This window comes from Rhinolophus hipposideros, assembly GCF_964194185.1.
Source record: "Rhinolophus hipposideros genome assembly, chromosome: 1".
Taxonomy (NCBI): domain Eukaryota; kingdom Metazoa; phylum Chordata; class Mammalia; order Chiroptera; family Rhinolophidae; genus Rhinolophus; species Rhinolophus hipposideros.
This window is the reverse complement of record NC_138047.1, coordinates 76,448,122-76,469,675: the sequence shown is the minus strand read 5'-3', so window position 1 is coordinate 76,469,675 and position 21,554 is coordinate 76,448,122. Positions and strand designations below refer to the sequence as shown.

Below are 21,554 nucleotides of genomic sequence, written 5' to 3'. Positions count from 1 at the left end.
CAAGTTTTTGTTACACGTGATCACATTTACATTTTTGCACCTTAGCACCTAAAGATATACCAGTTTTTATCCAAACTCATGCTCACTCTCATCACTTCTCTCCTGTATGAAAACACAAAGCCCCAGATGGAAGCTGAAACAGAAAACTGTAAGCCAAAAGAACTCTTTTTTAGAAGGTGATAAAGTAGTAAAGAGAATTGCAATGTTTCAACCATAATCTTATCAGTTAGGGAAGTTTTGCCAGCATGATATGTAGTTTATGAACTTACTTCATAGAACCCAAGTTTAAAGATAATGTTGGTATCTGTCCCTTTTAAAGTGTTGCAGTTAATCCTTATTAGCTTTTCACAGCCAATATTCTATAAAAGTGTCTCAACTTTTATATATGAAACTGGGTGATCCTTATTTGTACGTGTGTGTGTGTGTATGTTGCTGTGAACCTTTTCAGCTGTTGTTTTTCATGCTGGCTTCCTCTTCCCAGCTGTTCATTTTATGACTGTTACTTTATTCTATTTCCTTAAAACCACACTCAGAGCACTGATAGATATAATTGTTTATTCTGAACTCATTAACATTAGAGGTACATAGTTAAGAACTGGGTAGACAAGTAGAATTATCTGTTGACAGTTTTTGTTGGTGATGGTTTTTGTCTGATAATTGAGCACTAGTGTCCTGTCACTAGTCCTGTTGGTTCTTCCTTGGAACTTTCTGACATAGTAGAAGGGATCTGAAATGAAAGAAATCAGAATTAGGATTTTTTTTTGGTTTTAGTGTTGGATTTTCTTGACTGAAATACAAACAGTAAATGTTCTTTTTCTCATAGTCTGTCAAACTCTTCTGAAGAGCAGGGTACTTGCCTGTGTGTCATTTTTCAAGATATCCTATTAAGCAATTTTTTTTTGCAACTTCTAGAAAAATTTTGGCTGAGAAAGCTGTATAGTAAGTTTCTTCACACTTAGATCATTCCCTACTTGATCTTATAACTGCAAAGGCATCCCTGTAGACTCTCACCTCTTTAATTCTTCCAATTTTCCAAAATAATCTTGCCTCACCTTTCATTCTCTTACGTTACCCTGTTGTGTTGTATTCTACATAGCCTACATTCCCAGTCACACCTTCTCAAGCTGTGTCACACACACCTCACTGCTTAGCTGAGGACTGACTCAACTAAACTAACTGACACATCTAAACTAACCTTTAAGTGACTTATTCTACCAGCATGGCCTCTTTCTAGTCACTTAGAGAGAAAGCTGGGCTACAGAAAGTCTTTCCTAACCCCTTAGCTTACAGCCCCCTCTAGTGCTTTCATTTATTCTTCACATATTTATTGAGCATGTAATGAGGGCTGGATGCTTGGCAATGTCCCTTAGAGATTCATATTCTTTAGAGGTCCGTTTTATTTCCCCATGTTGCAAGTAATTTGATTATGAGAACTAAGGGAAAAAAGGCAGGCTGTGCTACAGGCCCAGGTGTTGACGACACCTGCTACCCTGGAACAGTTATTTGTTTGGTCAGCAGCACTGAGACATGATAGAAGATCCAGGCTGTGCTGAGCTTTTAAGATGGGTATAGGGTGAGTAAAGGAGGGGAATATTTATATGCATCGTGGAATTTAACAGTCAGGCAGACAATCAGCATTCTTTGGGTGTCTACTAAATGCTTGCCCTGGGCCAGAAGGGGTTTTGTATACCTTCTTATGTAATTCTAGCAACATTTGCTGATATCTGTGTTATTATTCTCATTTTATATGTGAGGAAACAGAGGCTCAGAAAGACTAATTATTTTGCTGAAGTTCTCAGGGCAATGAATGGAACAAGTTTCTGCTTTTCAAACTATAATATTATATCCCCTCATAACTGTGATAAGAGGAATTCTATAACTGTCGAGGTGTTTAATGAATTATAATGTCAATTTTCAGCAGTTGAGTAAAGCAGACATCAGATATTTGACACATTTAAAAAAGGCCTTATTGGAACAATAGAGAAAATCAACAAAACCAAAAGTGAGTTCTTTGAAAAGATCAGCAAGATTGAAAAAACTTTAGCTAGACTGGCCAAGAAAAAAAAGAGAGAAGACACAAATTACTGTATCAGCAATGAAAAAGGGAACATTACTATTAACCTTACAGAAATAAAAAGGACAATAAGGGATACTATAAACAATTGTATGACAATAAATCATAGAACCGACACAAAATGGACAAATTCCTAGAAAGACACAAACTATGAAAACTGACTGAAGAAGAAATAGATCCGAGTAAACCTATAATAACTAAAGAGATTGCGTTAGAAATAAAAAAGCTTCCCTCTACAAAGATGGCTTCACTAATGAATTAAAAAAAAATAATTTACAGAAGAATTAACACAAATCCTTCACAAGCACTTCCAAAAAATAGAGAAGAAACCACTTCCTAACTCTCTTTTAAAGCCTTTATTATTCTGATACCAAAACCAGACAAAGACATATCAAGAAAAGCAAACTATAGATCACTATCCCTTATGAATATAGACAGAAAAAAAATCTACAAAATACTAGCAATCAAAATCCAGCAGCATATAAAAAAGTTTATACACCATAATCTACTGGGATTGACCCCAGGAATGGTTCAACATGTGAAAGTCAATCAACGTAATATACCATATTAATAAAGTAAAGAAAAAAACAACTATATGATCATCTCAATAGATGAAGAAAAAGCATTATGCAAAATTCAACACCATTTCATGATAAAACAACAACAAGAAAGCCATTCAACAAAGTAGGAATAGAAGGGAGCTTCCTCAGCCTGATATAGTAATGCCTCTTTGAAGAACCCATAGCTAATCTCATATTTAATGGTGAAAGATAGAAAGCATTCTCCCTAAGATCAGGAACAAGACAAAGATGCCTGCTCTTGCTATTTCTATTCAACACTTCAACACTGTACTGGAGATTCTAGCCAGGACAGTTAGGCAAGGAAATGAAATAAAAGACATCCTAGTTGGAAAGGAAGAAGGAAAACTATATCTGCAGATGATGTGATCTCCTATATAGAAAACCATTAAAAAAAATCCACCTATAAACCTATTAGAGCTAATAAATTAATTCAGCAACTTTGCAGGATATAACATCAATATACAAATATCAGTTGTATTTTAAGCCAATGAACAATTTGAAAATGAAATTAAGTAAACAATACCATTTTACATTAGTGTCAAAAAGAATGAAATACTTTGGAATATATTTAACCAAAAAGATGAAAGACTGGCACACTGAAAACCACAAAACTTTGTTGAAAGAAATTAAAGAAATGGAAAGACGTCTATGTTCGTGGATTGGAAGACTTAATATTGTTAAGATGGTAATACTCCCCAAATTGATCTACAGATTCAATACAATCCCTATAAAAATTCTTACTACCATTTTTGGAGAAATGGGCAAAGGGATCCTAAAATTCACGTGGAAATGCAAGGCACCCAGTGTAGTCAAAAGAATCTTGAAAAAGAAGAATAAATTTGTTCTCACACTTCCTGCTTTCAAAACTTACTACAAACCTACAGTAATCGATATAGTGTGGTACCGACATAAGGCCAGACATATAGATTGATTGAATAGAATTGACAGTCCAGAAATAAACACATACATCTTTGGTCAATTGATTTTCTATAAGGGTGCCAGTACAATAAAATGGAGCAAGAATAATATTTTGAACAAATGGTGCTCAAACAACTGGATAACTGCATGTAAAAGGATTAATTTGGATCCCAACCTCATACCATATACAAAAGTTAACTTAAAATTGATCAAAGATCTACATGTAAGAGCTAAAAGTATAAAACCCTTAGAAGAAAACATGGGTGTATATCTTTGTGAATTTTGATTAGGCAACAGTTTCTTACATACATACGACACCTAAAGCACAAGCATCCAAAGTAAAAAATAGATAAATTGGACTCCATCAAAAATAAAAACTTTTGCATGTCTAAGGACACTATCACAAAAGTGAAAATATAATCCACAGAATGGGGTGGGAAACTGCAAGTCATATATCTAATAAGAATATAATGTCCAGAACATATAAAGAAAACTTTTACAACTTAATAATAAAAAGACAACCCAATTAAAGTTGGGTGAAAGATTTGAATAGATATTTCTCTACAGAAAATTACCAATAAGTATATGAAAAGATGCTCAATGTCATTCATCACATTAGTCACTAAGGAAATGCAAATCAAACCCCCAGTGAGATACCATTCATACCCAGTGGGCTATCTAGAATTAAAAAGAAAATAACAAGTATTGGTAAATCTATATATCTATATCTATATACCTATATCTATACCTATACCTATATCTATATATCATCTGTATATATCTATATATCTGTCTATCTATCATCTATCTATATCTCTATCATCGAGAGACAGAGAGAGAGGCTCATTGTAAGAATTGGCTGACATGGTTGTGGAAGCCAAGTTCTGCCACTTACAAGATGGAAAACAAGGAAAGCTGGTGGTATAATTCAGTTTGAATCCGAAGGCATGAGAACTGAGGAGGCTGCTGGTGTACGTACTGTCACCTGAAGTGACCTGAGAACCAGGATGTCCAATGTCCAAGGGTAGAAGAAGGACGTTCCAATTCAAGAAGAGAGAATTCCTCCTTCCTTTGCCTTTCTGTTCTATTCAGGCCCTCAACTTGTTGCATGATACCCCCTACACTAGTGAGGACAGATCTTTATGCAGTGGGCCAAATCGTCAGAAACATCCTCATAGATACACTTAGAAATAAAGTTTTACCAGCAATTTGGGCATGCCTTAACCCAGTCAAGGTCACAAATAAAGTTAACTATCACAGTAAGGATGTAGAGAAATTGGAACCGTCATATGTTGCTGGTGGGAATCATGGTACAACTGCTGTGGAAATGTTTTTTAGTTTTAGTTAACACTGATACAGAGTTACCATAGGACCCAGAAATTCTACTCTGAGGTATATATCAAAAACATGGAAAACACGTTGACCCAAAAACTTTCGCACAAAAGTTCATAGCAGCATTTTTTATAATATCCAAAAACTTAAAACTCTGAACATTTATCAACTGATGGATGAATAAACAAAATGTGGTGTGTCTATACAATGGAATATTCAACAATAAAAGGAATGAAATACTGATACATGCCGCACCATGGATGAACCTTAAAAACATTATAGTAAGTGAAGGAAGCTAGTCCCAAAAGGAAACATATTGCATCATTTCACTCACATGAAATGTCCAAAATAGGCAAATCTATCGAGACAGAAAATAGATTAGAGGTTTCCAGAAGCAGAGGAAAGGGGAGAGTGAGGAGTGACTGTTAACCGATACAGTGTTTCTTTTTGGGGTGATGAAAATATTCTGGAATTAGGTAGTGTACAGCCTGTATCTATACTAAAAACCAGTGAACTGTAAACTCTAAAAGGGTGACTTGTATGGTGTGAATTATATCTCCTTTTAAAAAATGGCTTTATTGGAAGATTCTTATTCACAGAATAGCTTTAAGTGAATAAAGAATATAAATCACATCTGTCAGGGTAGGGAGTGTGATTCTAGAACATGCAGCCCAGCTACACCTCTGTCACTGGAGGAAGGGGATGATGGGTTTTTGTAGATCGCTAGCAACCTCCATCACAGTGGCAAAGATGGAATTGGAACCTTAGGTCTTGGTGTTCTGGTCCAATTTCTTTTTTACCATACCATCTGTTTCTCCAAGGAGACTGATTCCTAAGTGTAATCAGGCAAGCGGCTGAATACAGGCATATTTTTGAAACTAAAATAAGATTTGTCTGCTAACAGTGGGACTGAGTAACCTTGGAAATGACTCAACATTTATCCTTTTAATATGTAAAGACTCCCTCTTTAGGAACGTCTGCATAAGCGTATAATTATGTGAAAAAATAGGTACAATTTTTTAAAGGGAAAGAGGCAGTTCCAGAGATATTCCAGAGAGCAAGGATTGCACAACGTCCCTTTGAGAAGGTTAGTGGGCAGTGGCCTTCTGCATTTTATGACCAAACATGTCATTCATCAGCCCTGACGAGCACCCACTGGTTTGGGTCAACCCGGATGCGTGTTATTGGCACGGTACCATCTGTCGTGGAGTGTACCGCACCCTGTAGAGCCCAGAGCATTCAGGCGGCTCAGTTATCCCCCTCACACTGAGTTCAAGTGTGATAGACTATCAGAGCTTGTGTAGTGCTCTCTTCCTTTCATTGCTACCAAGTGGTAGGAGTTCTGCTTGCATTTAAAAGATGTTTACATTTAAAAAAATTATAGCATTATTACTATTGACTGATTAAGCCAGAAAGGGTAAATTATAACGAGGAACTTGTTGGAATAGATACACAGAAATAAATACATCTTGTAGGTACTTCTGAAAATTGGAAGTTTGGAGACTGAAAACTCAAATGTTTGTAGGGAACAGGCAGGTAATTTAGAGTAAGATTATTGGGAATTGTGGCAAAGTGGTGCATATTTAATGGTGAAAGACAGAAAGCTAGCATATTCCGACTGCATCCTATGGTCATTTTGAGTTGGCACGGATGCCGCTCAGTTTGTGACATACTTACTTTCTTTAGAGCGTATTTGCCTGTGTCACTGCTGTGGTCCCAGTGCTTTGGTTCCTGAATGAGAAGGGCATTTCTTTGTCTGCTCACCGCTAACATTATCTCTTGCTTGGAAGATTTTAATAACTGTCTCGCTTACATCCACTCTGGCCCCCTGCAATCCATTCTTCTTTTGGTAGTCAGAGTTGTCTTTTGGAAATGCAAATCTGGTCACTTCACCCTGTAGCATGAAAGCTTTCTGTGACTCCCAGTTGCCTTTAGGTTGTACCAAAACCTGCCCAGGTCTGCCCCTTCCATCTCACCAGCCCCTCTCCCATCACTCCCAGCTCTCTGGCTCCCACCGCCTTGGCCTTCTTGCAGTTCTTCACCTGCACATCCTCTCATCACGTGTTGTCCTCTTTGGCTGGTGGAAAGGTTCTGTCCTCTCTCTTTTCCTCTTGCCTCTTCTTTGAGGCCAATCCTCACCCCTCAGCTAGGCCCATTCCCTACTGTCCAAACTCCTCACATTGCATTCCTCCCCTTCTTAGCACTTATTCCTGTTTAAAGTTTATATTTATTTGTGTGATTCTTTGATTAAGACATATCTTATTCAAAGCCAGTAAGTTCCACGCAGGTGGGCTGTATCTTTTTTGCTGAGAGAGGAGCTTCCCATCTCCAGCACGTACCACATACTATAGGTGCTTATTAAATATTTATTGAATGACCATGCTTTCTTCTTGCTTTAGCCTCCACAGCTTTATAGGAGGGCATCTGGGCTTTGTCTTCGAGTGGCCATTACATGCATCCTTCTTTTTCTGTGAAAATCCAGGTCCTACTCCAAGGCTATCCTTTTGTCTGAGGAATCCTTGCAGCTCTGACCATTTCTCCAAGTTCTCCTTGGTGACTTCTGATGATCTCTCCTTCACGAGCCTCTCCTAACTACAACTCCAAACGAAGAGCATGTGATACGCAGTGTCAGTAACAGCAGAAATGAAAGAGACTGGGTTTTCGATAATGATGACAGTTATTAAGGGTCATGCATGACATTCTTTAGTGCCACTTAAACAAGAACTAAATTCACTTGTCTCACTGCAGCAATTCGCTATCTCTTCCGCTATAATGAGGAATTGCACTCATAAGAAATTTGACATGATCAAAAGTCGTGATATAAAAACAATTGCTTGTCTAGAAAAAAGGAGTTAGGGGTTGGACAGTATCAGATTCATAATGAAGTTATGTTGCCTATAGAATTTGTTTCTACTAAAACTTTTTACAACACTAGTTCTGCACGTGTTAGTAAAGCCCATCACAGCAAAAAACTTGTATTTGTTTGACTACATAAAGCATTTGCTCCGGAATAATAGTCTTCATTTTTCATCATTGCCCACACTAATCATTAGCAAAGAACCTTTTACACCATCCTGTTTCCTTGATCACCCATTGTTATAATGTATCAAACAGCAAGTCCCCAGAGCAAACTAGCTCTTACAGAGCAAAACAGCTTCTCTCATCCTAAGAGGCGACTTCCACATCTGTATAATAATGGTATATATAATGCTAATCAAATTCCCTAATTTATCCAGTTTGCTTAAAAAAAAAAAAAAAGCCAACAAACCTGAAGCCTGTAATTTTCTCAGATTTGGACAGTCTACATCAAACAATAACATCTGTGTTATAATGGTTTCCCCGGAATCAGGTGATGCAAGCCCAGTGTGTCAAAACAGAAACTGAATTCTACCGCCGCAGTCGCAGTGAGATCGTGAACGGAGAAGGGCACACCATGGGGGCACTGTATTGGCAGTTGAATGACATCTGGCAGGCTCCTTCCTGGGCCTCTCTCGGTAAGTGTTTCAGCGTCCTTGTGTATGGGACAGAAAGCAGTACCAGTAGGGAGAGGCACTGAGAAAACACAGCCAGGAGAGGAGGTTCTCCAGCAGCTGCTCTATGAACCGCACCCCCCAACCCACCATCATAGCCTTTCCAGGAGCCTTGGAGGCAGCCTCGTTACGAGTTCTGTGCTGTGTAAAGCCGTAGAAGCAGGCCAATGAAGGGGATAGATTCATGCACGGAGACCTCCGCCATGTCTTATAATTACTGCTTCAATTTAAATTTAATCCAGAGGACATTCCAGGGCAAAAGGAGCGTTTATTTAAGTTACCCTTCTGTTTAGGAGAATTCAACCAGGTGGAAGTTTGGCCCCGTAACATGTCACTTTCTCTGACTCCCCTTTAAGTCCATGAGGTCATCTGTATTTTGCCCTCTTTATCTCTTGGGGGAAAGGTAGTAGAGTCAGAAATCCAAGTAGGAAGCGTTCTCAGCGGAACCAGTTCAGTTAGCAACACATGAAGTGACCGGCAGGGCACTAGCAGTGTGAACTGTTCTATTTTGGGGAGTTAAAAACATTAAGGAGTAATAGTGAATCTTTGACCTTCACCACTGGTAGTTTGAAGCAAAGTTCCGTTCATAATATAAAGCAAAAGTTTGGGGTCAAAAATGAGGCAAGGCCATAAAAGTGAAAAGGCCATGTTGCTGGGTGAGGCTCTTAAACTCGCTGTGGAGGCAAATCCCAAGTCTGCTCCCCACAGGCGTTGATGAGTGCCAGGTCCTCTCTTGAGGGGAGTTGGATTTTTGATCAAGTTTTTCTGTCCAAACTCTATCAACACCAACCAGATAAAAGGGTATTGAATGAGAATCAGGGGCAGGATGTGGGGAAATAGCTGGAACATGTAACACTGGACAAAGAGATGTTATTCCGAGAGACTTTCAGGCTGACCCTGGTTTCTGCCTGCAGACAAGGTTGCGGACTTCTGAGTCTGAGTTTGGCTCAAGAAATGGGAGAGCCCAATTTTTGTAAATCTTCCCTTTAATGACTATATGCAGATTACTTGAATGAGAAGAGTCTGATGGGAGAGCAAAAATTTGTCTGTCTTTTAAACTCTAGCAAGACCATGCCTCCGTGGGAGGGTCACCATCTCCTTGTACCTGTTAGACACAGTAGGTCCCAGGGCGAAGCTGTGACAAGTTATGCTGTATCTGCTCCTGCTCTGGGAAGCCTCACAGCCTCTGCTTAATTCTGCTGAATTGGCCCAATAAATCTGGTGCTTATAGTGTGTGCAGGGAGCTTGGGGGAAGTATGTGTCACCTCTTATCATCTGAAATGGTGATAGTGTAAAGGGATCAATAGCTACTTGGAATCTGTAGATTCTTATATGCTTTATAAAAAAATAGTCTCATTTATAGTTATAATTTTGCAAATGCAAAAACCCACTGGGCAATTGCAGTTTACTTGACTCGTAAACTCAAACAGTTACTGAGCTAATGGCAAAGCTAGAAATCACATAGCATTTCAGCCTGTGATGCAGCGTGTGTTATGTTGGGATCTAGGCTCTGTCACTGATTAGCGTGTGACAGATAACTAGGGTGTGGGTCAGTCAGACCTTCTGCTTCACTTGCTGTTCTCTTGCGTATTCTGTTTGTGGCCTTGATCTCTGGACCCACACATCTGAAGACTTTCTCCTGTAACAGATATCACAGTGAGCCTGTGTAAGTTCCATCAGGTCTGAGCCTGACTGTCTATTTATGAGAAAACTTTCCAAATGTTAAGTTCTAGTTCATTTTATAGATCGAAGAGGAAAGGCCTCTCCTACCCCTCTCCCCTTGTGGTGGTTGTTTTTAAGGGGAAATTCTAAGAGTTGGAATTGAAATGCTGAGAGTTGAAATTCTGAAAAACCTGAAGAAATTAGTTCTGTCTGAACTTCAAAAACCACATGTCTCCATCTCAGCGGCTTGCACTGTGACTTCTGCAATCAGTGTCTCTCTTGCTTGGAAGCTGTTCGGCAATGCATTGCTTTGTGGGGAACGCTCTCCTCTCTGAAATAGTCATGCTGAAATATTTTTATAGTTTGTGGGTTTGGCATACTAAATAATGCCAACAGGGCACAGGATTCTACAGGTTCTCGACAGCTTCTCATTGTATGTGAGCAACTGTCATTGTCATCAGTTTGGATGTTCTCCAGCCTGAACTTGCCAACCATCTTAGTGATAGTGATTGTTTTGTTTCCCTCGGAGGATTTGTGCCTATGGCAAAATATTCACTCTTACGAATGAATATTTATTTGTAACAGGTGTTCACCGCCAGTGCTACTGATTTCTTTCTTCCTGTGTACATAGTGAAAAGAAATATTGGTGCCTTGCGCTCTTGGGAACAGAATTTCATGTAAGAAAGTGCTAGCTGGGAGTCAGGTCTGGGCCCAAACTACTACCTGTGGCATGTTTGACTTAACGCTTAAGTCTTTGCTTCCTTATTTGAAAAGTGGGATGTTAATGCCTGCCTCACCCAGATGGGGGGATATCAGGAGGTAGTGTCCCAGCTGCTCAGAGCCCTTACCAAATGTGGGATCCCGCCCACATTCAGCCCCTAGAATCATGACAAACAATACACGACTGGGCCATGTGGGTGATGACTCTGACGGCTTGACGCTGCCCATCTCCTAACTTTCCGGACTGTTTTTAGAGTATGGAGGAAAGTGGAAAATGCTTCATTACTTTGCTCGGCATTTCTTTGCTCCGCTGTTGCCTGTGGGTTTTGAGAATCAAAGTGTGTTTTTCATCTACGGGGTGTCAGACCTTCGCTCGGACTGTAACGTGACTCTCACTGTAAGTTGCTTGGATTTTTTTCTCTCGCTTATGATAGAATTTTAGATGATTTCTTTAGTTATTTGGTTCTACTTATTTTGGGAAAAAGAAAAAAGAAATTAATTTGTATCAGAATGTTTCTAGTGCCTGTAGCAGAACATGGGCTCTCCTTGGAGTCAGAATACCGGTATTCAGGGTAAATCTCGGCCGTTTATTCTGTGACCTTAAGCCTAGGGTCTCGGTGATTCAGTTTCCTCATCTGTAAAATGATACCAGCCAATCTTCTAAAAGGATTTCTATGGGTAGTGAATAAAAGAATTCAATGAAAACAAATTATAAACTGTAAAGTGTCACTTAAATGTAAGGTTATTTATATCATGAAAAGCTGGAAATAGCCTAAACTTAATTAAAAAAATTGTTAAAAGTCGTATGTTAAAGTGGAAATCAGTAAAATTATTCAGAATGTTTATGTAGAAAAACAAAATTGTATTGAAGACGATGCTAGGGGAGGATAGAAACTCAAAGAAGTCTTGGGTGGCTACAGTTTGGAGGACATTGAGAATAGATTGTGTTTATGGAATAATTACAATGCATCGGGTACTGTGTCATCCATAGATTATTTTATTTAGTTCTCACAACAGCCTGTGAAGATAGTGCTATTATTATTCTCATGTTACATATGAAGAAATGGAGACTTGAGAAGTTGAGTAACTTGCTTTTTTACATAACTAGTATTTGCTGGGGCTGAGGTTAAACCCAGGTTCTACAGTCTCTTAATCAGTCCTGCTATTCTGACGTTCATCAAGTGTTATTACTATTATTCTCTCTCTCACTCAAAAAAAAAAAAATAGTAACCAGGAATGTTTGTTTTTCTTCTGTCTTGTTTCTTGGCAGGTGAGAGTCCACACATGGCATTCCCTGGAGCCTGTGTGCTCTCGTGCCATGAAGCATTTCGTGGTGAAAGCTGGGGAGGCTGTTCTCCTCTATCAGGAGCCGGTGCCCGAACTGCTGAGGAGATGTGGGAATTGTACTCGGCAAAGCTGTGTGGTTTCCTTTTACCTGTCAACCGACAGCAAACTGTTGAGCTCAGCCAACTATCACTTCCTGTCCTCACTGAAGGAGGCCGTAGGGCTTCAAAAGGCACATATCACTGTACGTTCCAGTCGACTGGGGTCACGGTGGCCTTGTGGAACTGTCCTGCTTCTGGGCAGGCCATGGCATCCTGCTTTTTGCAAAGTTTCTCCTTGGAATTGAGTTTACTCAGGACCTGGGGAATTTTGGCCCCTGCCCACTGCAAGCAATGACCAAATGAGGTGTATTTCTAGTTCAGCGTTTGTCACATTTTTTGGTTCCTGCTAACCCTGCTGTCCCCTCACCCCTCCCTTGTGGGGCTGGTGCAGTGGAGGGAGAGTCAGCAAAATCATCGCCATTGATGCCCTGCCACTAGGTTCCAGGTGGCAGAGTCCCTTCTGGCCTTGGCCTTGGTGCACCAGTAATCGAGGCCTTCCTGGCAGCCTTGAGGGCCGGTGGGACCAGCCGTGTAAATTGTGTGCCTGGGACTGCTTTAGGGTCTTCAGCAGAATAGCTGGGCGGCTGGTTTGGAAATGTGACATCTAGCCTCAAGTCTCAATCTGGGACCCTCTGATAGCTGCCTAATACACTTAAGTTTCTTTTCTGCTTCTACCAAAGTAGGTTTCCTTGTTTATAACTCAGAACTTGGAATGGCGATTATACAAGTGTGTAAGGCTAAAATTATATATAGTAAAAATTTCCCTTTGAAATTCTTTATGTCACTGTGTAAAGTTAGACCTATGGTGTGGCATGTGTGCATGTTGAGGAGCCATGTTTCATGACAAATGCAGAGCTTTAACGGCAGGGCCACCCTCAGTTCATACTCACACTAAGAGGCTTACAACCCCCCACCCTTAGGGTACAGCTCGGCCTCACTCTGGGCATGTGCTGCTCAGCTAATTAATGACAAGATTTAAGCTACACTCTCCTTTGCTGATATTGTGTGGGGTTCACACGTGTTAAAAGTGCTCATAATGTGACTGTGGTATCATGCAATGAAAGAGAGAAAGTTCCAATGCTAGAGCTTTTGTAAATGCCTGTCAGGCTGCTATCTAGACTGCTGGATCTTTTCAGAGAACTACAAGGTGTGTACCGTGGTTACGCTCCGCAGCTGGCTCCAGATACTCGTATATTCTGAGAAAGTCAATAGATGGCCCACAGTTCTGCAGAAACTTTCCTCTCTTGATGCTATCCAGAGAAAAACTATAAAAGATATAAAGCATTGGGCTTCTTGCGAAATATTCTCTTTAATAGCAGGAGACTATGTATTTCGATTGTTGGTTTGAGATACAATTCGGTAATTTCCCACAGCCATAAAAAAATTTCCATGTATTTTTTAGTATCTGACACAGTCTATGGAATATATGACTTGGGCAGTCGCAGAACCAGTCTTGTAGGAAATGCATTCCTTGTTAGGCCCACATAAACATTCTGACAGGCATTGTTATGTAGAACAGAGAGCTCTTCCCTCATGCTTCATTTCTTTTATCTTTTTCTTTCAGGCCATCATCTCTCAGCAAGGAGACACATTTGTTTTTGATCTGGAAACCTCAGCTGTCGCTCCCTTTGTTTGGTTGGATGTAGGGAACGTCCCAGGGAGATTCAGTGACAATGGTTTCCTCATGACTGAGAAGACGCGGACTATATTCTTTTACCCTTGGAAGCCCACCAGCAGGAGTGAATTGGAGCAATCTTTTCATGTGACTTCCCTGACCGATATTTACTGAGGGAATCTAGGTTATACTTTCAGTGGACACTGGAATAAAGCATTTCTAAGGCATCGGGTGGAGCTGAAGACAACCAGAGACAAGCTGAAGAAGCTGGAGATGTGGCTGCTTGCTGCCGCACATCTGATTCATCACTCCATGAAGAGTGTGTACAGCATTTTTTCAGGGAAGGCTGTTTACTCAGGGGATATCCTCCAACACGCCTGTGCCCAGGTGTTCTGCAGTCTGTGCCAGGACTGTGCTTTCAGCCTCACAGCTTTAGCACCACATGAACCAGTTATATAACCCAACTGCCTCTCCCTCCCCAGAAAAGGAAGCCCACACAGGTAGCCCACACAGGTAGGAACATGACCATGGGGCTTCTGATTTGTCTCAATCAAATGAGCTTTCCATTCAAAGGAATAAGATATAGACTTATTGACCCTAAAAGCAAAGTGGCATTCCCTTTATCTTCGGGTTAAAACCATTTTGCTTATATTGATTATGTAAGAAGTTATAACATTGTTTTGTTATGCATTATCATCTTTATAAAATTACATTGATAATAAACTGAATGTGGCAAAATGTTAATAAGTACCAATCTCGATAAAGGTGTGTGGGATTTTTTTTTTTTTTTTGGTACTGCTTTTGCAACTTTCTGTAAGTTTGAAATCATATCAAAAATTAAAATTTGTACAAATTGCATTGACAACTTGATATTTCATCTGTGGCTTATTTAATCATTTCATAAACGTTTCCTTGTGCCCAATACTGTGCTTGGCATTAATTTCCATTTAGCTCTTGCCAAGTTTATAGTCTACTTGATACACTGGGAGAGTCTGAAGAATCTAGACTAAGATATTTGAGGGGTTTTCTCTGGGAAGAATCATGAAATTTGTTACAGAATTGACCAGCAGTAAGAGTTTGGCTTTAAAATCAAGACTTATTAGATGATTGTTTTGGTTTTAAAACTGAGACATTTTAGGCATGGTTCAATGACTAAAAAGAAAAGAAATAAGACAATCCATGCCTCTTCTTCTAATAGTTTCTAAGTATCGAAGAGTTTCCTCATTTTATGTGTTATTTCTGTGTGTGTGTGTGTGTGTGTGTGTGTGTGTATGCGCCTTATGAGGGTCTGGGACTTAGGGATGTGACTCAGAAGACTCTTACTTGATAAATATATCATTTTCTTGTTACTGTTGAAAATCCTGTTTTATCAAACTGTTGCTGGGGGACAAGAGGTTACTCTTCTTAAAACTAGAGAATATTCTATGCCAGGTGCCCTGTGAGGTGGGCTTTGAAATTGTTGGGTCAGAATTTACATCCTAATTCTGCCTTATGAGCTCTGTAACCTTGATCAGGTCATTTAACTTCTATGTTCAATTTTCTTGTGGTAAAATGGGAATAATTACGCTTACCTTGTAAGTTGATTTTGAAGAATAAATAAAACATTTAGCTGAAGGGCTCAGCCCAGTGCTGGCACTTAGTATGGCTCTGTACATGGAAGCACCATCCCGGGGTGTGTCCTTGCCCTAGAGATGGCAAGGTTTTCAGCCACACTGACCTGGATCAGAATCCAAGTTCTGAGATTTATTGGCTGTGTAACCTTAGGCAACCACTTGACCTTCTGGGCTTTAGTTTTCTTATCTGTAAAATGGAGACAATAATCTCTAACCTTCAAAGGTAGTTGTGAGGACTAAACAAATAGAGTCTGGAACAAAATAAAGGCTAAGTAAACGGGGGTTTTTTTTTTAACATCATAATCATTATCACCCAATTAGTACATGAAACAATAGTAAAAATGAGGCAAATAAAGGCAATGTCTTTTGAAAAATTTTTAAGAAGGGAAAAAGATATCAGAAAAGAATAGATATATAAGGGAAAATAATATATGGACATAAACATATGCTAATGACAACTTATAAAAAGGAGAGATGTGCTGGAAACACATTATTTCTGTAAGAGAATACTAACATCCAGAACATTCTCCCACAGTTCATGTGTGGTGCTGCAGTTTGTTATTTATAACATTTTATTAGACTTATTTTGCTGCATTTGTTGGAGTAGAGTCTGATGTACTTACTCTTGGCTTTGGATTTCTGAGAAGGCTTTTCTGTTAGTAGTTATGCAACCGTTAATAGAAAGAATGGAAAGACCGGTACCAGGTCCCTTTGCTATCCTGATTACAAAGCACATTCCACAGAGAGTGAAATGAAGAGAGGTCAGTTGAGAGGATTACATCTTCCCATTTTAGAACGAAGAAAACAAATAAAAATGGTAATTTTCTTATTCACATTCACTAGAACTCTTCTTATTTTTTCTCTCACTTGACTTTTCACTGCAAGAGGTGTTCAAACCATGGGAAGCCACTTGGAAAATAAATAGGAAGGTTTTGTCCTCTGTTGGAATGAAAGTGAAGTAGAGTGCAGGAGTATTAAAGATATGTTTCCCAAAGAATATTCTCTTGGGCTACTTCTGGCTCTCAGATATGAAACTTATTCCCCAACTTGGTAAGATTCAGGGAGAAAAACAAGTAAGCATTGTGCGTGCGGGAAATCCAAAACATTTCAACATCTTCCCAGAGTCTACCTTGACTGTAAATGCAATCTTATCAATTCAGTAAGTGCATAACATGAGAAGGGTTATGCAGAAAAGGTATTCAGTACATTTCCAAGTTGGTGGGGGAATTCTTGTTTTCTAACTGACTTATCAGAGGGTATGAACCAGATGAAGTTGTACAAAATGCTAAGTCACAAACAAAACCAGTGTTCAGACACATTTATATTCTGACTTTAAAGACTGTTTAACTTAAGAATTTATTCATTCATTTACCAAGCAGTTATTGAGGGCCTCTCTGAGCTGGCACTGTCCTTGTCACTGGGGGTCTTGCAATGAAAAAAGGCAGATGAGTCTCTGTTCTCATGGACTATCTATTGTAGAGGGAGACGGACAATAATCAAGTAACCAAGGCCATTTCAGCTGGTGACAAGTCCTGTAAGGGTAATGGGACAGTGATGGGGGAACACTGTTACGTAAGACCATCTTGTTCAACACTTTGGAAAAGTTCTTTTTGAAAGTTTATGATAAAATAAGTGAAAACTTTTTTCACTTGAGGAGTCCTAAAAGACGTTCAGTGTAATTAATACATAAGGAAGGAAAAACACGAGTCAGCTAGTCAGTTAGGCTGGGCTCTGAGCTTGTGGTCGATGAACAGAGGGTGGTAATCCATTAAGACAACTTGAAGTCCTTGAATAGGGGCCAGTGGATGGGCTTTGCAGAAGTAAGGGTGGTGCATCACTGTGTCACTTTTTATAATGACCTCTCTTTATCTCTGTAGACATGGGTTACTGAATCCTGCCATGAAAGAAACATTTGTGACAGTAATGCAGCTTAACCCATTAGGTCGCGTCTTGGGCTTTACCAGGATTTGTTGAGCTCCAACCTCTGCCATATTATGCTCTGCAGTGTGTAAGTACAAAGGATGACAGTAACAGCAAGTGACCTAGAATTCCTGGGAAATGGATGTCAGGATCGTTGAAATTTCTGGTGAAGAGCTAGTACTCATCCTGCCTCATAATGTATATGGGAATAACCCTCTTTTCTTATTCTGTTATTATTACTTATTATGGCTTTTGTACAATGTACTGGATCCTGGGAGACAATTCACATATTCCCAGTAGTTGGAGCAGACATGATTTCCTGGCCACCCTGCAGCCATATTCCCCTTTTCTGTGTTAACAGAGATGGCTAGGCGTCCTGCCCCAGGGACTGAGTCAAAATTGATTCTACTAATTCTATTCTCCTTTGCCAGTTATTGGTCTAGGCTTAGGCATGTGACCAAATTCTGGCAAATGAAGCATAAGTTGAAACTTTATGTGGGATATTGGAGGCAGGTTTTCCTGCCTGATGAGAAAGAGACCTGAGGCGAAGTCTGTGCTGCTGGTCGTCCACTTCCCTGCTCTCGGATGCTGCAGGGTGTCTCCAGGGAGGGAGGCTTTGGAGGCCCGACTTCAGGAGTCTCACGGAGGACTCTGCTCCTTTATCATGGGAACCCAGCAAAGTTGGGTGATTGGCATGCTTCCCTTTCCACACTGTTTGTACTTGAACTAAAATATTTTTACCTAGTCAACCTTGCAAATACAATGAACTAGATTTTACCTTGTCAAAGATCCAAATCGTGTGTGTGTGCGTGTGTGTGTGTACATATGTAGTGCAGAGGCCACAGGCTCCTGCTTTGGTATTGAACCTCCAATATGCAAGTTTGGCTCCAACATGTACTGAACTTGGACCAATCACTCAACCTCTAAGCTTTAGTTTCCTCAAGATGGGGTTAATCATAATTACTATCTAATAGTGTTGTGAGGATTAAATAAGATAGAAGATGTACAAGGCCTAGCATAGGTAAATGAGGAGTAAATGCTGGCTTATGCTTATTATTCCTCACAGGATAAAGTGGGCTGTGGCAGGAATGATCAGGCCTAGGAGTCTTACATTTGCCTTGCCAACTTGAGTTGAAGGAGAAAAAGTCAGGCAGACAGCCGAAGTTTCCAGATCCCTTTCCTTGTAAGCTTCTTTCCAATTTTATTGAAGCAAAAAGTTGAGTAACAAGAAGCATGCCAGCTTTTGAGTGATTGTGCAAAGTTCTGCTTCTTCCAGCAGAGGCCTCTTGTGCACAGGAAATGAGGCTGCTGGCAGGTGGAAGGGAGTGGGCACTGGTTCCAGGAGCTTCCTCAGAATAATACTGGGACGAAAGTCTAAGGAAGAGATTGCAGGGCCTCCATCTCCCTCTCCACCGTTTCTCTGGGCTTCAGAGAGCCGGGTGTCAGCGCGCTGGAATGCAAGAGTCTTTCTTGAAAGAAAGGGAGGAATGGGGGAGAAGGGGGGGGGAGGGAGAGAGAGAGAGAGAGAGAGAGAGAGAGAGAGAGAGAGAGAGAGAGAGAGAGAGAGAGAGAAAGGTAGAAAAAAAGGGAGGAAGAGAAAGGAAGAGAAAGGGAGAGAGAACAAGAAAGAGAGGAGAAGAAGGGGGGGGGAGGAAGAGAGAAGGGGGTAAGGAAGGAGGATGGGAACAGCTCTGCTCCTGGAGCTCTGATCCCCCCACCTCAGGCTCCAGGGCTGACAGACACACGGCACAGCCTGCTGCTCACAAGGGTCAGACCTGCACAGCAACATTTTCTGCTCGCTGCCTTTTGTTTACCTCATTTCCTTCCACTGTTACTACCTTGATGAAAGGGTAGCATATGAATAATTTTTAATCTTCATTTAATTACTATGGCTCTATGAAAACTTGGCGCAAAGCCTCTGGAATAGATTGATGGGGGAGAAGTCAATGAGCTCTTCAAAGGCACAGGAACAGAGAGCAAATGGCCGAGACTGAGTCAAGGCATGATTTGAAGAAAGGAGGGAGTGATGGAGGCGTCTTCCCTGGCCCCAAAGGGCCTTTCTCTCTAACGGGGTAGGCATGGGGCAGTGTGGATGACTCGCTCCCCACACATTCTTTCCTGAAGCTTTAAACCTGGAGTCTATGCCTTTCAGACCGAAATAGTCCCTAGCCCATATGTTGTGTGCATATGCTGATTGTCATTCAAGATGTGCTTTTGGTGAAGTAGAAAGGCATTCAGGGCCAAATGGTGTCTGTGACCTTCCCAGATCAGCACGGGGAAGGAGAAGACAGCAGGGCTGCTTTGACATCAGGCTGAGGTACCCACTTCTCCACGAGCATTCAGGTACTTCCTGAGCACATCTGTCCCCAGCTGGGGGGAGGTAGCATTACCACCATGCTGTGGTCCCAGGCAGTGACAGGAGAGGGGCAGGGGTGAGACATAGGAAGGAGACAGGACTGGTTCTGTGGGTGGGCACTGCTTCTGTGTGGGGACGTACCCCAGGAGCTGCTGGGGGGGGTCCTCCCAGGACAGTGATTTCTGGTCCTCTGGCCTCTGGTCACGTCGGCCACTGAGAGCAGGGCTCTGTATGGACACTCGGGGAGCAGGTGGGAGGCTCTGGCTTGAATCACTTGGGGAAAAGAGAGTGACATGAGGAAATGGCAGAACCAGGCAGAGTATGGAGAAAAAAGCTGCTGAGAGCCTCAAAGCTAAAGGAGGAGAGTAGGGCCAGCAGGCTGCTCTCCTGGCTGCTCCCTGGATCAACGTTGCAGGGACTAGTGCCCAGTGCCACGTGCATTGCCCACCCTGCCTGCAACCACCCGCCGAGCGCATTTGTTGATGGGACGCAGACTTCTTGCTGCTGTGCCAGCCTTCAGAGCCTGCGCTGGTCTTGCTGCACTGTCCCTGTCCTGGACATGTCTGTGTGACCGTCCCCTGCCCCCTCCGGAGCAGCCATGCACTCTGTGACCAGCTGCAGAGCGAGGCCCAGGGGCTCAGGGTGAGCACCAAAGGCTGAGTCCAGCCCTCACTCTTCACACTAGACCAGTGACCTCAGGCATCTTTGTCATTGTGTAGAAAATGGCGGGAGTTAACCTCCGATTACCTTTCAGATTGTTATGAGAATATTTGAAAGTATTTTGTAAATGAAAACATTCACGTTTAAAGGTTTTGTTTTTCCAAAGCAGATTTTTTTTTTCAAAATTACAAAAAAAAATTATTTTGGAAGCAAAAAGGAACATTTGCACAAAGCGATAAACAGGTGTTCTGCAAAAGAAAAAAAATCCACGGCATGAAATTTCTCATTTGAATTTTTCCAGCAAAGATAAGTTGTGGACTCTTGCCCTAGGAAAGGGCATGGGAACAGTAACACAGTTCTGAGATGAAAATCTCTTTCCTTTTGCCAGAGAATAAACCTAGCAACCTGGTTGTCTGATATCCAGCATCAACTCATAACTGGTTCTGACCTGACACATGCCCATCCATCGTATGTCTCCAAGTTTCATCTCACCATCTTAGCACCAACTCTGCTTCCTGGGAGAAGAGGTTTGCAGAATTTGTTTCATCTGCTATTCTTCTGGTCTGAAGAGAATATTATTTTTCCAAGAACCAACTTCTGTTCCTTTCCCATTCATCTGACAATTGGGAATCAAGGTCCTACCAGTTCTCAGATCACAAGAAAGATGAACTTGCTTGCCCCCTCTCTTTTGGGCGGGATTCTAAGGGCAACGGCCCCTGGCAGACCCTTAACCTTGGTATCAACAAGCCCGCGGTCTCTCGGAGGCTGGAGAGCAGGAATCCTCCTTGTTGCAAGGGCAAGACTTTGCTGCTGTTTTTCTGCCCCATCCTATCTGACCTAATACCCTTGATCATCTCTGCTCTGAGGATTTCCTTAAGAGAAAATGTGACTTTGTCCTTTGCTTTTGATAATGGCCATTTCTCATGATTGCAGGTGACTCTCAGAGTAAGTGAGTGAGGGCATACAAGTTGGAACTAGAAAGAACCTTCACGTTCAGCCTCCATCAGCCAGGTAAGAATTTGATTTGTGTCAAAGACTGGAACCTCTTCACCAAAATCCAACCCCCTCCTAATATCAGGAACAAAAGTAGATCACCCCTATAGCCTCCCTGCTCTTAATGCGCCCATGGGACCGAAGTTTTTCTCCAGTGCAATGTGAGAGGAAGTGACCCATTCAACACTCCTATCT

The 21,554-nt window shown here is 41.2% G+C and overlaps 1 protein-coding gene across 6 annotated transcripts in view; it reads left to right on the top strand.

Annotated features, from left to right (window-relative positions):
- The window catches only part of MANBA (mannosidase beta), a 78,667-nt gene extending 63,225 nt beyond the window's left edge, over positions 1-15,442 (top strand). For 4 of the 6 annotated variants that reach the window (XM_081076670.1, XM_081076665.1, XM_081076669.1 and 1 more), the window contains 4 exons: positions 8,255-8,399; positions 11,072-11,214; positions 12,088-12,345; positions 13,767-15,442. In XM_081076670.1, coding sequence (XP_080932796.1) covers positions 8,255-8,399; positions 11,072-11,214; positions 12,088-12,345; positions 13,767-13,991 — 771 coding nt within the window. In that variant the 3' untranslated portion in view covers positions 13,992-15,442. The remainder of the gene's footprint in view (positions 1-8,254; positions 8,400-11,071; positions 11,215-12,087; positions 12,346-13,766) is intronic. The other 2 variants (XM_081076666.1, XM_081076668.1) reach the window with 2 other exon arrangements.
- Positions 15,443-21,554: the final 6,112 nt, after the last annotated feature.